Raw genomic sequence first — 17,798 nt, 5'->3', positions numbered from 1 at the left:
TAATAGCAAGGCTTCCTTTGAATGGATATTGCTCAAATTTTGATAGAAATCTAGAAATACAGTGATGATGATGTCGTGTCCAAATTACCACGGCAAGGGGATGCAGTAGTTTCTGAGGATAAAGATCCCTGAGCACCCGAGGGCAGAAGTTTGACTTCAAGCTCGTATGAAGATGTTCCTCACACACTCGCTTGTACAACCATTTTTTACAGGTGGGGGGGGGCATTTTTATACACCTTACAGACGGAACATAGAGGAAGAAACAACCCTGCTCGAACCGGGACGCACAAATCACAGGGAAGATGCACTACGCTTAAGCTAGGACGCCGGCAAATACGGTGTAAAGACCATACATCAAATTTCATCGGTCTAGCTCGAAGCGTTTTTGAGTAATCTTTATGACAGACAGACAGACGAACATTTTCCAAAAATGTGTTTTTCGAACTCAGGGAGTTCTAAAACGTGGAGTTCTTCATAATTTCGAATTCGAATTTTTTGACGATTACTATATATTCTAACCGTATTCATACCTTAGCCGCCATCTATTGATATTATATTGAACTAAAAATTCGTTAAGGAAATGTTATATAATGAATAGACAAATTTTTATTTTAAATTTTTTAGAAACTTTTAACATGCTCTTGAGAAAGTTTTTTAATAATTAAGAATGGTCTTGAAACAACAATTAATTGGAACAAATATATAAAAATAATAATAACAAAATTATTAATCATTAAAAAAAAACTTGGATCTTGCATATATTTTTAAATATACCAAAATAGTTTACATAATTGTTACGCTACTTGATATACCTAATTTTTATTCAGCAATCTTTTTTCCTTATTTGTATTATAACTTTGACAGGATATATATATATATATTCTTAGTAAAAGTTTTCTATATTTTTTATCGATATTAATGATTTCAATAACCAACCTTATTCTTTATTCTTTCCAAGCTTTTGACAAAAAAATTTAATTTTAATTTAATTCTTGTGACACACTTGACTTGTTGATTTTCAGTGACTTGGCATAAGAAAAACTTTCGAAATGACCTGTTATTACCATTCTTTATTGGCGCCATCTATTAATAGAATATAGAACTAAAGTAAAACTATTAAATAAATTACATTTTTAAATTTTTTTTTTTTTTTGAAAATATTTAACTTAAATAAATAAATGGTTATGAATAGAAATAAAATTAGAAAGTAGGCTTAAATAGATGAATTAAGTTAATCATACTTTACTTAAGTAAATTAATTAAGTATTAATTACAATTAATAAATCTTACTATCAATAAAAAATTAATAATTTTAATTAAAAGGGTGACTGAAAAGCCGTTACTTGGAATAAATATTTAACAATAGTAAAAGTATTTGTTATTCAAATATTCTTAGATTATGCATCTCTATACGATAATACCTTAGCTGTAGAGCGCCGCTGGTAGCAAAGATAATCCATCGAAAATAAATTAAGGCCTATAAGTTGTATATTTTTGGCAACACTTGCGCATTATTGTATTTTCATTACTGTCGGTTCTGAACGGTAATTCTTGAAACAATCAAGAATTTGTATTTGCTTGTCACTTGTAATTGAAATTATTTTTAAATTTTCAGTAAAAAAATGGAGGAATATTGGGATGATGGTGAAGAATTTTTGCCTGTACAACCTGTAATTTCCAGGAATGAACAGCCGCATGCAAGATCGAATGATGCACCTCGAGGAAGAAGTTATAATTCCAATTCATATAATAAGGAATATTCCGCCAATGGTGCCGGTGGTAACTTTAGAGAAGACAGGCCTAGGAACAGTGAAAATGATTTTTCTAATAGAGGAAGAAGAACATTTTCACGAGGCGGTCGTAACGAGAGAAATTGGCGACCAAATGAAGAATCATCGCGAGGTGGTCGTAACGAGAGAAATTGGCGATCAAAGGAAGAAACCTCGCGTGGTGGTCGGAACGAGAGAAATTGGAGATCAAATGAAGAATCTTCTGAAATTCAGATTGATTCAAATTTTGTAGGAAGAGTCATTGGTCGTGGTGGCTCAAAAATACAAGAATTACAAACAGAAAGCGGCGCGCATATTAAAATCCTTCAAGATAGCGATGTAGAGGGATCTACATCAGTTCGTCTTACAGGATCTCCAGAAGCACGCGAAAAGGCTAAAACTATGATAGAAGAATTAACTACGGATTTTGGAAGGATGTCAACAAATAGAAACTTCCATAATCCTAATAATTCTGAAAATACATCATCTTTTACCAATGAAGTTAAAGCAGATGGAATCAACACATTTATTGATTGGGATGAGCTGAATAAAAAGTATCATGAAGAAAAAGAGAAGCAACTTGCAGCACTTCCAAAATTAATAAAGAATTTTTACAAAGAAGATCCAGTTGTAGCAGCTATGACTAAACAAGAAGTAAATCAATTTAGAGCTGAAAATAACAACATAACTGTGATGAATGTAGATACTGATGATAATAAACCTATTCCTAATCCTGTTACTACATTTGAGCAAGCCTTCCAGCATTATCCTGAATTATTGGAAGAACTGAAAAAACAAGATTTTTCAAAACCATCTCCAATTCAGAGTCAGGCTTGGCCAATTATCATGAGTGGTTATGATCTGATTGGTATTGCCCAAACTGGTACTGGAAAGACTATAGCCTTTTTATTTCCGGCACTCATCCATATTGTTGGACAAATTACCCCCCGAGAAGAACGTGTTGGACCAAGCTGCGTTATTTTAGCTCCAACACGAGAGTTAGCTCAACAAATTGAAGTTGAAGCTAGAAAATACTCCTATTGCAATATTACAAGTGTATGCATTTATGGAGGTGGCAGCAGAAGGGACCAAATTAATGTTGTAACCAAAGGTGTGGATATTGTCATAGCAACTCCAGGAAGATTGAATGATCTTGTTATGAACAAAATCATAAATGTTTCTGGTGTAACATATCTTGTTTTGGATGAAGCGGATCGTATGTTAGATTTGGGTTTTGAACCTCAGATTCGTAAAATTGTACTTGATATCCGTCCGGATCGACAAACCATAATGACCAGTGCTACTTGGACCAATGAAATTCAAAAATTAGCTGCTAGATACATGAAGAAACCAATTAAAGTAAATGTTGGTGCTCTTGATTTAGCTGCTGTTCACTCAGTTACTCAACAAGTGATATTTGCTGAAGATGAGGACAGACGAGCAATATTAGAAGAATTTTTGGCTTCTATGAAAGATGACGAAAAAGTCATTGTGTTTGTTGAGCGAAAAAGTGTTGCAGATGATATATCAAGTGATTTAATATTGCGAGGAGTCGAACTTCAATCAATTCATGGAGACAGAGAACAAATAGATCGAGAACAAGCCCTCAATGATATAAAAACTGGATATGTTAAAATTTTGATTGCTACTGATGTAGCTTCCAGGGGGCTTGATGTTAAAGATATAACACATGTATTTAATATGTATTTTCCACATAATATTGAAGAGTATGTTCATCGTGTAGGTCGAACTGGCCGTGCTGGCCGAACTGGAACTGCAATATCCATATTTACTCGACAAGATTGGATGCATGCTGAGAGCTTCATAAAAATCCTTGAAGAGGCTGACCAATTTGTCCCTAAAGAATTGTATGATATGGCTGATCGTTACCGAGCTTGGAAACGTAAAAAAGAAGCAGAAGATGCTGAAGGTGGTTTTAGACGTAGAGGACGTGGTGGTGGCCGTAGGCGTTTTTGATCTATTTCCCTGTTAAATTCTGCTAACATAGAAGAATGTATATAGTCTCTTTTGTATGGATATCTGCTTAGTTAGTCTGGCATTGAATGTACAGGTATCACTTTTTTATTTATATAAATCGGAAACATTTTTGCATATTTGTGTGCGCATTCATTTTTGTGTCTTTGTCTTAATTTAAAAATAATTGCCTGTTTTTCTATATTTTTGCCTATTAACTAATTTGAGGAAATAGTTTTTGTAATAAATATGTATATAAATTCTTTTGCCACTTTGTTTGTTTGTTAGAATTTTTTTTAATATACTTAATCAGAAAATCAATAATGAATAAAACGTTAAAAAGCTATTTTCTGTTTAAGAACAATAGTTTAAAGTGATATTTTTGTGGGCATTAAAATGTGTTATGTTACTGTCATTCTTTAGTGCATTCAATAACATATTGGAAATATTTTCTTATATGTTCACTGAAAGCGAAATAGTTAAAAAATGTATGTTAGGCCATACAGAATTGCCGTATGTTATTTGTTACAGATTAGGTCCATTAACTCCATGGAACTAATGGCTGAAAAATATGCAAAAGTTTCAGAAAATGTTGCTGAAATGCATAAATTGGCAAATATGAATTAATAAAAAAAAAATTTATCTGGCTTTGTAATATTTTTTGTTAAGCAATCATTAAATAATTTGTATCATGATAATAAAATTGTTTTATGTTTTATTTCATCTGAGTTCTTAATTTTACAATTAAAGAGTATGAGAGATAATATATAAATTTTGTCTTGCTAAATTCTAGTTAATAAATAATTTTTTTTTTCTGTATGTAAATATAAAGCTTTTAATATGCTATTATTTCGACTAATGTTAAATTGTTGCTTCCTTTCCTTACATTTTCCACTCCTTAAAATCATAAGCATAAGAGTGCTATTCGCATATCTTGAATATCCATACAGGGAAAAAAACGGGGAAATTTTTTTCCAGATTTGTGTGGCAACTCTGAAAGAATTAATTGGTTTCTCAAGTAATAGACATTTCTTGATTGATAGCTATTGCTGTAAATGAATGCAATATAATATATTAAACAGATTTTGGGATTTAAAGTTGGTGATTAAGGCTCTTTTCTTTTAGTTGTTCATCAGTATTGCTAATTGGGAAGCAATTCATTCTTGACAATCATTGGTTATTTTCTCATATTAGGTGAGTTAAATGTATGTGTTTGTGTGTGTGCTTACGTTTTCATTTCCTTTGTTTATTCATAAATTTTTAATGTGCTTATCAAATTAGACTATTTTTTTACTTATTTTCAATTTTAAAATATGTCATTTAACAATGTAATGGATATATCTTTGTTAAAAATCTTTACATTTGAATTTGTTTTATATACAAGTAAATAAAAAATGAAGACTAATTAAAAATATAATAGTTAGATTAAATAATATATATATATATATATATATATATATATATATATATATATATATATAGAAAGATCTTAAGTTATTCCATAAATTTATTTTTAAATCAGTATTTCTTTATTTCCGTAATTGAAATACCCTGGTTAGTTAAGAATATCAAAAAATGACTTATTTTTTACTAAAATTGTAATTTATTTTGCATCTTTTGCTGCTCATCATAATATTAAAATCACTAAGTATTTATTTGCATTTTATAAAGATTACACCATTTTGAACAAAGATTTACTTTCAGTTTTTTTTTTTTTTTTTTTCCGCATGAGTTTAAAGTTTTTAAGTTTATAAAGTTTTTAATATGCTATACAAATTATGGAATATATTAGAAGAAAGAACTATGTTCTTAATCTCAAATCCTGATTGGAACTACTAAACATATGTTATTCCTAATGAATTTCATTATCATAAGAGAATTGTGTTTCAAAGATTTTATTGTGCAACTGGAACTTATATTACTGTCATTAAAAGATATTTGTGTGAAAATAGCTGTTTATTCCCACCTTTGATTTATTACTTATTGTGATATATGAAATGCATGAATTAGTAAACATTAGAGCAGATATAAGATATAAAAGTTTTTAAATTTATATTTGCATATAAAAAAAAATGAATAACAATTAGTAATCCAGACAATTTTTAAAATTTTTTTTTATGCAAGTAATTTTTTAAAAGACAATTTTTTTTCGTATTAAATGTTTGTAAAAGTAATAGCTAAGTGCTTGATATATAATATTTCTCTTCATTCTATAGTTTTGCATGTTTTTTATGCAGTTTAGTTTTTGTATCAGATTTTACTTATGAATGCTTGCTGAAAATTTTAATCTAGATTATGAGTAAATAAAATCTCAAACTAAACTTTTAAAATGGAATTCTATTTGGGAAGAAGGTAAGTGTTTTTCTTTTAAATCATTTGGGGTACTGCAGAGCTTGTATAAGAAACATTAGGGATATTACAAGTTTTCTTCAAACCTTCCTTAAATCTTAAAAGCTTACAGACAAAATAAAAGATGACTATAAATCCCAATCAATGATTTCCAAAAAATGATCCTAGAATTATTTTAAATTTTGAGCAATTTAGAGAATTTCTAAGGAAATAGCCTAATCTCCTCTTAAATCATAAATTAATCGTTAAGTGAATTATTGATATTTAAGAAAAATTTGATGTGAAAAGTTATATTTTTAAGAAGATGCAAGAAATCATAGAATATAATTGACAATAAACTAATATGTTAACTTGAAACAAATTATAGCATAAAAGAAAGTTCATGAAACTCAGCATTTTTACATGTCAGAAATATTTTATCATAATTATCCAGAGTTTTCAACAATAATTAGCCACAGAGTAGAAACGTCTGGAGTTTTAAACATATATATTTTGAATTAAAATGACAGTTCTTTATTGTGCTCGGGAGTCAAATAAAAAGAAGGTTGAAATTCATTACTTTGTGAACAGAGCTATTAGTTTTCCAATAAAATTTGTGTTTAAATATGCTTACGTTAATATGATGAGATTTAAATATTTCTCTTTCCAATGAAGCTCTGTTATTCAAATAGTTACTTAATCTGCAATTACTCCAAGAAATATTTAAGTGGGTTTGCATAGAGTCCTTAAAAACTTTTTAAAAAATAAATCAATTTTCAAGATGTTTAAATTTAATTAACACAGCACTCCATAAAAACTTCTTGAATTATCACAGTCCAATAAGTTTCTGATGGTTGAAAGTTTCTATAACCCAAAATTTTAAAAGGCATCAATAACAAAAATAAATTTAAGTAAATTTGAAAATGTTGGAAATATCCGCTAACAGAAAATTTTGGTTTTGTAGCTAGAAAAAATTCAAGTATTGTATTCTTTAAAAAATGTTTTTGATGATAAAATATTAAATTTATGCTGAGATTTAAAATTTCCTATAATCAAAATAGTATTTGTTGTCATCTCTATTATTTTCAGCTTAGTAAGATATTTATTGAGCTCAGTTCTAAAAAAAAAAATCTCATCAATGACAAACATAGTTGCCTTTGGAAAATGGAATTCTGCATAAGTAGTCTTTTAGATCTGAATTATTTAAAAATCTCTGCCTGTGATGAAATTTAAGAGGATTTTATTGATTTTGTAAATACAATAATTTTTGAAAATGCTCCAGATTTTTAAAATTTTGATGGTGAAAAATTGCACCTACATGATTTTCTCTTCCACTATTTAAAGTCCAAACTTACCAATGTTTGGTCTTGTATTCAAAAATGCCTTTTGTTAAGCCATGGACAAAGGAACTGTGGAAAGGAGGTTTAGTATAAATAAAAGTATTGAGGTGGGAAATGTATAAGAAAGGTCTTATGTAGTGCTAAGAATTATTTGTGACTGTATGAGTAATCTAGATTGTGATATTAAAAACATTGTTATGAATAAAGAATTGCTTGCTTCATCAGTGATGGCAAGACAACAATATGATCCTAGCACAAATGCCACGAGAATGGAAAAGGGAAGTGAGGACTGTAGAAATAGCTAAACAATAAAAAAAAATGCTTGATAAACAGGATGAAATTGAAATAAAATATTTAGAGAAATGCATTGATGAGCTTTCTAAATCTGCTGATAAATATGTAGAAATTGTTGCAGTAAAAAAAAAGATGAAAAAAAAAAGTGAATAGTTAGAAAAAGTGGTAGAAAAAAATATTAAAAATAAAAATGAATCGTAATTAATAAATTTTTTTAAAAATTTGTGATTCATTTTTTAGTCCAATATTTTGTTTATAAAGGGATATTTTAGATTGACTATTAATAAGTATTTTTTAAAAATTTAAACAGAATTTATTTTTGTATAATTAGTTCTGGTTTATCATATTTAATCTAATATAAGAGAATGGAACAGAAAAGTAGCTGTTTAACATTGCTAATTTTATATAAATATAGATGAAAATGAATTCAAATTCATATCCTGCTGACAAAAATAAACCTCAAATGATAATTGTCATTCTAAAAAGAATTGATGTATCAAGTTACTTTTATTTTTCATGTATGTATGGTTTAGTTTCCTTCCTCAACAGTATCAACTTTAAAATTCAGTGTGTGATGATATAAGAGTGCTATTAGAAAATTTATTGACCGCTATGAATACTTCCATTTTTCATGAATAAAATTATTGATTGACTATCTTGGTTCTGAATTTATGCAAAATCAGTAATCAATGCCTTATGCATTTTTATTGTCATTTAGAAAAAGTCTGTTTAAAGAGTACAAAATGGAGCATTAAAAATTTTAATCTGCTTGTAACAAAGTTGAAGCATATTTTACAAAATGCAGTTATTTTTTATTATTTAAGAAAAAAAAAGTTTAAAAAAAAACTTATTTTAATGGTATTTTTAGTTCCAACTATATGTTTACATTTCTTTTCAAACGAATGGTTTAAATTTTTGGACATACAAAAAGTTATTTCCTCATAATTAGAATGCAACATGAATGCTATTGCACATGCTTTGTGCTTAGTTATTTTGTCCACAAAATTTTGAGTCTATTTGAATTTTTTTCTGCCCAAGTCTGTATGAATCTTTTAAATTATTCTGATGCGTACAATATCAATCTTAGTTTTGTTATGCTGTTCATTAAAGGGGAGAATTATCTTGAAAAGTTTTAAGAACTATGTATTTTCTTGTATGTATTCTATGTATGAACTATGTATTGTATCAAAAAGCCTCTTTCACTCAAATCTGAAATCTACAAAAGAGAGAAAAATGTGAAAAACCATGCTATTTATTGATAATTGTTTTTATTGAAAACCTGAATTTAAAAAGTAAACTTTTTCAATTACAATCAAGGGAAGCAGAGATGTTTTTAATCAGGAACTAAAAGGTATAACCTATTCAAATTGCTATAATTTGCTCTCTAAATGTATCCTTGTTATTTTATCTATGTCATAATTTTTATCTTTATTTTTTAATCTTTTTATTAAAAAAAAAATACTATAATTATGATTTAGTAAAACTTACGATTTTTGTAAGTTCATATATTCTTTAGATATCAATTCTAATATTTATTTATTTTAATTCTCTAATATTGTCTAAGATTTTATTTAATTAAATCATTTATCCATTTATGTGATGAGTACGTCCATTCCCAGTGATGCTGAATGTGGTCTTTGCAAATATATTTGAAGGGGGGGGGGTATAAAAAGTGATAAAAGATTTTTTTATGTATGTGTATCTGTGTGATGAAAATACACAAAATGATAATTTCCGTATTTGTCATATACAAATAATTTGTGCTGAAACGCCAATAAAAAAATTTCATTTCTACTGTATTGGATTCGGAAATTTAGTGTTGTACAAAACTGTCAATTCATTCTTAATCAAGAGACATATATTTATCTGTAAATTCCGATGTAACAATGCATAGCCTCTGTATATGATCAAATAAATCTCTTTTGAAAACCCCATTTAATTGCCAATGCCAATTTTTTTTATTGAATTTTACTTAATTTCTGTGTAGGCAGTTTTTAAGTGGCAGATGTAATAGCAAACTGAAATAGCAAAATATTTAAATGTGAACCACCTTCAAGAGGGTATCGATATCTTGTGCATAAAAAAAGGTAAATAATTTAATAGTGAGGAAAATGATTGAAAAAATTACAAAACTTTTAAATGAAATCTAGATATTCTAATAGAAGCCCGGTGGCGTAGTGGCGCTTCTCAACTCACAGGTCCCAGGTTCGATCCACAGACTGGGAAGATCGACTCAGCCTTTTATCTCTTCGGTGGATTGATAAACTGAGGACCAAGCATGCTTGGGAACTAAACACTGGGGGTTCCACATTAAGCTGAGCACCTAACCGAGACATATGCCTTTGTACCCCAGGGCCTTCGGTCAAGAAAACAGATATGGGCACTGTAGGCCTTGGCCCACATGAGCTGTAGTGCCACTGAGTTTAGTTAATTTAGTTATATATTCCAATTCTTGATTTGTGAGTTAGTCAGACAATCGAGAAAATATTTGGACTAATTATAAGCAAATTCGGAAGCATGAAAATAACGTTTTTCAACATTTAAATGATAAATTACTTTAATTTGAATAAATGTAATTATATGCCGTTTGGAAATTAAATAAAAACACAAAATTCTTGCTCTGATATCACCGGAAAGGTGCGGTGGGGGGAGCTTTGAGATCCCTAGACAGCTGCCTAACAATCTGTTCCTCTTGCCTCTGTAAGATTTCAAAATACTTAATTTCGAGTAATATGGCCGAAAGAATGTCAACAATGAAGTTACAGAATTTATTACATTCAGAAATCATTTGATTTGTGCAGTAATCAGATACTGAAATCTTGATTAAACAGAGGAGCAGCTACAATAAACTGGGAAAAAATATACATTTCATTCATTCTAATCGTTCTTCATTTTTAAATTTAAATATAGGTTTACTAGCAATAACCAACAGGAATGATCTCCCGAAAACTTTCTCGCATAACTCTCTAATAAACTTATCATGGCAGATGTAAATGCTTCACGTACCATTGGTATACAATAAATACGAGATATTACTTTTTGCCGTGAATTTAGCATTTTTACTGAATCCGTCGTGTCATCCTTGACGAGTTATTGGCGATTAGTCCTGTCATGCCTTAATAGTAACCAAAAATCGAATTTATATTTTAGACACGTTTATCTCAGCCGATTCAAACAAAAAATTTGACACAACATTGCACTTTTAGTCTCAAAATCGTATTACAAATTTGATACATTTTATTCTTTGCGTTTTTGAATTATCGCATTTACATGTTTATGAAAGTACAGACCGACACAATCAGTCAACCCACAGTTGGATTTGGTTCAAAATTCGACAGGTATCTTCACTATAGTTAAATCTGTGTACTGAATTTTATCTATCTAGCTCTCATCGTTTTGTAATTATCGTGTTAACTTATATTCGGACAGGCGTAATTCCTCTGGATAGATTTTATTGAAACTTTGATAGAAATCTGCAAATTTCAACCGTCTAGCTCAGAGCATTTTTTGAGTTATCTTTGTCACAGATAGGCATTTTACAAAAAATGTGTTTTTCTAACTTGTGGAAGTCTAAAACATGAAAATTCATTAAAATCTCGAGTTCAAATTTTTTGACGATTACTATACTTTCTCTATACTATTACGTGTACGAAAGAGTAAAAATGTGTCTGTGAGTGCTGTACAGACAGATCGAATCGGAGCGATTTTTTTTCCCCCTTCACACGTTTAACTAGGACTGCAAGTAATTAAACATTTTCAAAATGTTAGTGTTTTTCTGCATTTAATTCTGAAAAATTATTGTACAAAAACAATTTTTCTATCACCTTAAAACTTAATATATATAATATAAATTAAATTTTTGGGCAGTTTCCTAATTTTTATTTCGTATTATTTGGCAGTGATGTAGCTAATTTTAACTTTCTTATTGACTGAACTTATTATTCTTTGATTAAATTGTTTGGGATTTATTGGAAAAGGAATAAATAAGGCATAATACATTAGTATTAAATAAATTATGGAACATATCCAGTTATGTTGAATAATTATACTTAATTTTTTTATCAGAATGTTGTAATATCTATAAATCATATAACCAAATCTTCTAAAAAATGATGTTCCAGCCATGTTTAATGACAAATTGATTTTGACTTTAAATTCGACTGCAAATGGTACTAAAATCCTATTGTTTCAGAGCCCTTGATATGGGATTTCGCTGTGGTTTTCAGTGGCTTTTTAACATAGCCAAAGTCAATAAAGAAATTTCGAATACATATTTTCTTAACTGGTTTAATTTATTGATTGATATTAAAAAATTGATTGATTGTGCCGTTATTGATAAAATTTTATCACCAGCTGATGAATAAAATGTAACACCTTAAACAGAAATTATAAATTTGCTAATATTTTGACACAATTTCCGGAAATAACCGAATTTGTTTTACTAACTTCTAAAATGGACAACAATACTGAGCATTATATAACTATTCATGAAAAATTAGTTTATTCAAAAGCAAGACACTTAGATCCTGAAGATTAGAAATAACCAAACAAGAATTCAATTTTTTTTTTTTTTTTTTTTTCTTTTGCTGGAAAACGATTATATAAGACCATCAAAATCACCGTAGACAAGCCTACTTTATTTAATAACAAAATCAGAAACCCTCTGAGGACATGTGGAGATCATCCCCGCTTAAATTACAAATTGCTCTCCTTAATCCAGAATTGAAGACCTCTATCTCATTTAAAAATAATAATAATTCTAAATTGGATTTACTTAAAGCCTATTACCGCATCCCATTTGCAGAAGACAAACAAGAAACAGCGATAACACCTTTTTGAATTTAAAAAATGAATTTTGATTTAATGAATCTTTGGAGAGTGAATGTACCATTTCTTAATAAGGTTTTCATTAGGGTATATTGTACTTTTCCGTATTTGAACGATATTTAATAGCGTCGGAAATTCAGGAATATCTTTAGGAAGTATTTAATAGAATTCACAGTATTGTCTACGTATCAACTTATCGAAATCAGTAATGGGAGTGAATAAATTAATATTTTGCGATATTTCATAACACTAAATGGCAAATATAAGCCATAACAAACTATGAATTTTCTGAAATTATTCATGGGCTTCGTAAATTTTCAGGAATGATTAACTTTTATAGACGACATTTGAAAGATGCAGTTAGTCCCTAGCTCCCTTTAATGAATATATAAAAAGTGCAAGCAAAAAGGATCGAGGGAAAATTCCATGAACAAAAGGAGCAAATAATTCTTTTGAAAAATCTAAGAAAATTCGGCCAATGGGGTCAATTCACGGTCACATGTCATGTACCAAACAAACCGCTTCTGTTCAATTTTCAATCGTTCTGCGCATGTCGTGATGTCTGTCGATAACGTTGACGAAACCATCGTTTTGTAAATATTACGCTAGCCGATCAATTATTAAAAACTTCTGATTTTTTAAAAAAAGATATTATTTTGAATTATTTAATCCAAATTTTCGTAGTTATATAATTTTATTTTTTATATTAAAATTTTAATTAGTATTTTCAATGGAATTATTGTTTTTGCATAATTAATTACCATCGCTTTTTAATTCGTTTGGTGCCACTTTATTCTTTCCTTTCCCGTATCCCTTCCTTTTTTATCCAAAGGATACATTTTAACAAACAACTATGGCAGTGTTTTTGAAAAATTACATATGTTCTTTTTTACATATTATTTAAATATTGTTGAATCTTATGAATATAGTTCTTTTAAAAAATAATTATTACTCTTAGATAAGTTAATATTTTAAAGCTTACTAATAAAATTATTACATTTTTTTCTTATGTAATTATTTTTATTAATATTGAGACTTTGATGTTTTATGTTTGCTCAGAGGAAAGAACATGAAACTCAAATTAGTATATATTGAATAAATTAAGTTTACAATTTCAAATTATGAAATATAAAAGGCATAGATACCTTTTTTAAATCTATGCAACTTATGAATCAGTTATTTCATTTTAATTTGTAGAAATCATTAAGAAAAAACAAACTAAATCAAATTTTCATAATTTTTATTTACACATTACAAAAAAATATAGATAAAATATATATGATAATTATTTGGAAAAATAGGATCAAATGGATGTTTTAATGCACTCACTAATTCAAAAAAACTATTTACTATTTATCAACATCTATTTTTCTAGACACTTAGAAATAATATAAACACAGTATTACAAGAATGTCAATGTAAATGATGAAATCAGTTTTATTCAACAGAAACATCCTAGATACTAAACAACATTTTTTTTTATTACCAATAAAAACATAATGTTGAACAATATACTTTTAAAGCAGAACATTTATGAATTTTTTTGCTAAAGTTACATTGATAAAAATTAAGTTGAATGAATATCATAAAATAAAACAAAAACATATAATACAGTAAATTTAATAAACAAGAATAAGGTCATGATAAATATATATATATAGAGAGAGAGAGAGAGAATTAAAATAGGATATAAAGAGTAGTTGAAACAAACACTTTTATGCTTTTACAGAATTTTATAATTCAAGATTGATATGTTAAAGAAATAGAAAATAAATAAATAAAAATAAATAATAATAAATTTAAAAAAAAGTCCAATATTTTCTGGAATGAATTTCTTTCTTTCTTACAGAATCCTGAAGTTCTTGTAGCTCATTTTGCAAATTGCTGATCTTGTCGATTATTTCAGAAAAAGTAATAGTCTGGGAAGAAGCAGAGTACATTCCACTGAAATCAGAATTCATATAATTTTGCTTAGTAATCAATTCTCTTGCATTTATATACTTAACTAAATGACATGTGTTTTCAAAACTTAAATATATATATATATATTTCTTATATATAGCATTCAATTTATCAAATTAAGAGCACTTTTAATAAAATACATCAATTATATATATATATATTATAACAGTCAATAAGAAAATTGGATTTTTAGTAGTTAGTAAAGAATTCACTTACTAAATAAATCTTTAAGAAATTTATTCACTTCCACCTAAGTTTAGCATTATAGCAGTTGTTATTTTTGCAACAGGAATTTGTTTACTTACATTAATTAAATTTAGATAAAATTTTGTAGAAAAATGCAATGTAATATTCATGTAAACATTTTAAAACCTTCTACGCATATTCAAAATTATCAGAAATTTCACCAAATGTGAATGAAGTAAATTAGAAATGCACTCATGTTTTTGTTTGATTGTTTTTGATGACAAATCACTTACCGATTTCTTTTTCTTCGAAGAGTTTTTCTACCAAATTACTGGAACAGCTATATTTAATAAATGGACACACACTGAATGAATTCTTCAAAATGATCGGAGCATATCACCGACTTCGAAGGCTTGAAAAAATCTATACCAAAGCTATCAACCCAAGTCAGGATTGTTGAAAGGAAAATAAGAAAACATTTTATCATGACAGTCACTCTTGTGTTTCACATTAAAGCATGCATCCATCAGCACACCAGTATTTCCTCTGTTAACACATAATAAGAGGAAAGAAAATGACTCAAAAATTATAACTTCAAATGTAAACAAAAAAATCCGCTTCATACTCGGCGGAGAACGTTAATGGCAGACTAATCGACGAAAGCGGTGCGGATGAAACTTAAATGCCATGCGCGAATAGCTCATGACATGTGACTTTTACGTCACATGAATTGACCCCATTCTGCTTTCTTAATTTTTCCTAATCCAGATATACTATTATACCTCTAACTTCGCAATTGGTTCTGTTTAACAGCAACATGAAGATAGAGATTAGAAACCAATAACATTTAATACGACGGTTATAGACCGTACTGCATTTCGGAGCCTTATGTCTGTATTCTTCCTTTTGGTTATGCACCTCTCTAATTTTCTGTTACTACTCCCTCCCCCCAAATTGAAGATTAAGGAAAAAGCGAAATTAAGTAGGATTCATTATTTGTCTTAAAGCATACTTAAGAAGAAACAAAATAGAATAGTGCTGCATCGTACGTATTTCATAATCGGATTAGTATTTCAAAGAAACCAAGATGTGAAACTGACAAATAGATGAAAATTTTTATTCGTTAAATTACATAATCAGAAAGAAAAAGAATGGTTTGACTCAAAAAAAATTGCAGCCCAACCAATGAGCATCCCAAAATATCGAACCTAAAATAATTAGCGTAAAACTGAATTTTAGTGATAGATGATTTCTATAAGGCCTTTTTCACTATCATAGGGACAAGAAACATCCTAAAGTTTCTCCAGTCCTCCTGAAGGCTCAAAATGCCACTATTCATGTAACAACCATTATTTCTGTAACTAATGATTGGATTAAGTTCACCTTTATTTTTATTATTATTAGTCATCTATACGACCAGCTTGTTCGCCGAGAGTATTACATTTGATTTCAGATAAATCTTTTTTCACAATTCAATGTTCATATATCAGCCAAACTATTTGACATTAGAGTCGTTTATTTTAATTGTCTTTTTAAGTTCATTTTGTCGTGTATATGACATTTTCTAAAGGAAATGCATCATGGCGCTATGAAAAATGTAAATGTCTTATAAATTTCTCTATCTTATAAATTCCACGGTATTGTAATTTTACTTTCTTAACTTATCTGTTTCCTAAACTCAAGGACATATCTACACAAAAGGTCAGCCAGGACAAATACTTAAAGTATTTTGCAATTTATATGATTTTAAACATTATAAATAACTTCACAATGATCGTTATATTATAATAACCCTTGACTATAAAATCAACAGAAGAGTATTTAAAAAAATATTTGGAAATCAAATTTTATGAAATCAATTTAGAAGTTTTATGCTAAATTTATACAGAGAATTTTCTTCATTCTAATTTTAATAATCAAAATACGCCCAAATTAAAAAAAAAATCAAATAATTTTTAGTGTGGAACTTTTAATCCATCAGATAAATACACATCAAAAGTGGTTCCTATCTTACTTTAAAAGAATATACATATAAAGATTATAATAGAAAACTTACACATTACATTTTGCCTTTAGACAGTATATAGAAACTGAGTATTGAAATAAATCTTTTGTTAACACAAATTAATAATTCAAAAGTTTTGATAATTAAGTTAATATCTACAAAGGTAGAATTACTTTACACATATCAATAAATTTATCTATCAGTATTTACAACGTTTAATAATATTTCAAGCACCCTGTGACAAAGTTGAAATATTTTGTATGAAATAAAAAAAAAATACAAATTACACAAAAATTCAAAGATCTGTTTTAAGGATGAATTACATTTAACTCATTATTAAGCTATCTATGACATGTAAAATTGCACTTTGTTATAATTTTAGTAAAAAGTATTTACATACATATTAAAATATATAAATTACTTTCGAAAAATTGTGAAGGTTTCAAGTATCGGAAATATTATAAATTGCCAAAGTAATCAAAAAGAGACCGTGGTTTAGGAGCAAGATCTTCAGTCATCAAATATAAGGGGGAATATTGTTAAAAAAAAGTGTCTTCAGTGGCCTTTAGCTCGGGCAATAGAACTAATTCCGGGAAAGGATGACCTTCCGAGAACAGTAAAATTAAAGACTCAGTCTAGTACTCTACTTCGCCCATTCCAAAGTGTGTTTCCACTTGATGTTAGTAGAAATGACTTGAATAGTTTACCGCTCAAAAATGTTGATTTAATTGAATCGTCTGTGAATTCTCGTAATTCAGATTTTTTGGAGGTTGACCATCCTGAGGTATTCAAAGAGCCATTAGAAAACCCAAGAGATTGAACTTGGTGACTTCAGTTGATGTTTCTGAGTAGCTATTCAACACCTCAAACAGGGTAGGGGAGGATGTTGCGAATGGCATCCTCTAACAAACCAATCGGAGCCAAATAGAACTGATATCAGCTGTTTCGTTTTCACTTTACCTATACGTACTAAAAACTTCTTGGTGTACGTTGTGTTGTGATTAAATGTTTTATATGACACATCCTTGTTTGTTCAGTACAGTTTTAAATTAACTGAGCCAAAACAGACCCAGTAAATGTCAACCTAGCAAAATTATCTGAAATATCGAGTAG

General features: G+C 28.6%; 1 protein-coding gene across 2 annotated transcripts; it reads left to right on the top strand.

Moving 5' to 3' along the window:
- Positions 1–1,512: 1,512 nt before the first annotated feature.
- LOC129984101 (probable ATP-dependent RNA helicase DDX43) lies at positions 1,513–5,041 on the top strand. Of its 2 annotated transcripts, XR_008785470.1 has the most exons (2): positions 1,513–3,840; positions 4,869–5,041. XR_008785470.1 is itself a non-coding variant. In XM_056093882.1 (1 exon), the coding sequence occupies exon 1, from the start codon at positions 1,623–1,625 to the stop codon at positions 3,744–3,746; it is 2,124 nt and encodes a 707-aa protein (XP_055949857.1). In that variant the 5' UTR covers positions 1,513–1,622; the 3' UTR covers positions 3,747–3,883. The 2 variants fall into 2 exon arrangements, 1 of the variants encoding a protein (XP_055949857.1); XM_056093882.1 differs by lacking the exon at positions 4,869–5,041 and having other exon boundaries at positions 1,513–3,883.
- Positions 5,042–17,798: the final 12,757 nt, after the last annotated feature.

Source organism: Argiope bruennichi, chromosome 9, assembly GCF_947563725.1.
Source record: "Argiope bruennichi chromosome 9, qqArgBrue1.1, whole genome shotgun sequence".
Classification (NCBI taxonomy): Eukaryota; Metazoa; Arthropoda; class Arachnida; order Araneae; family Araneidae; genus Argiope; species Argiope bruennichi.
Note: the sequence above shows the minus strand (reverse complement) of the source record. Positions and strands in the feature narration are given on the sequence as shown.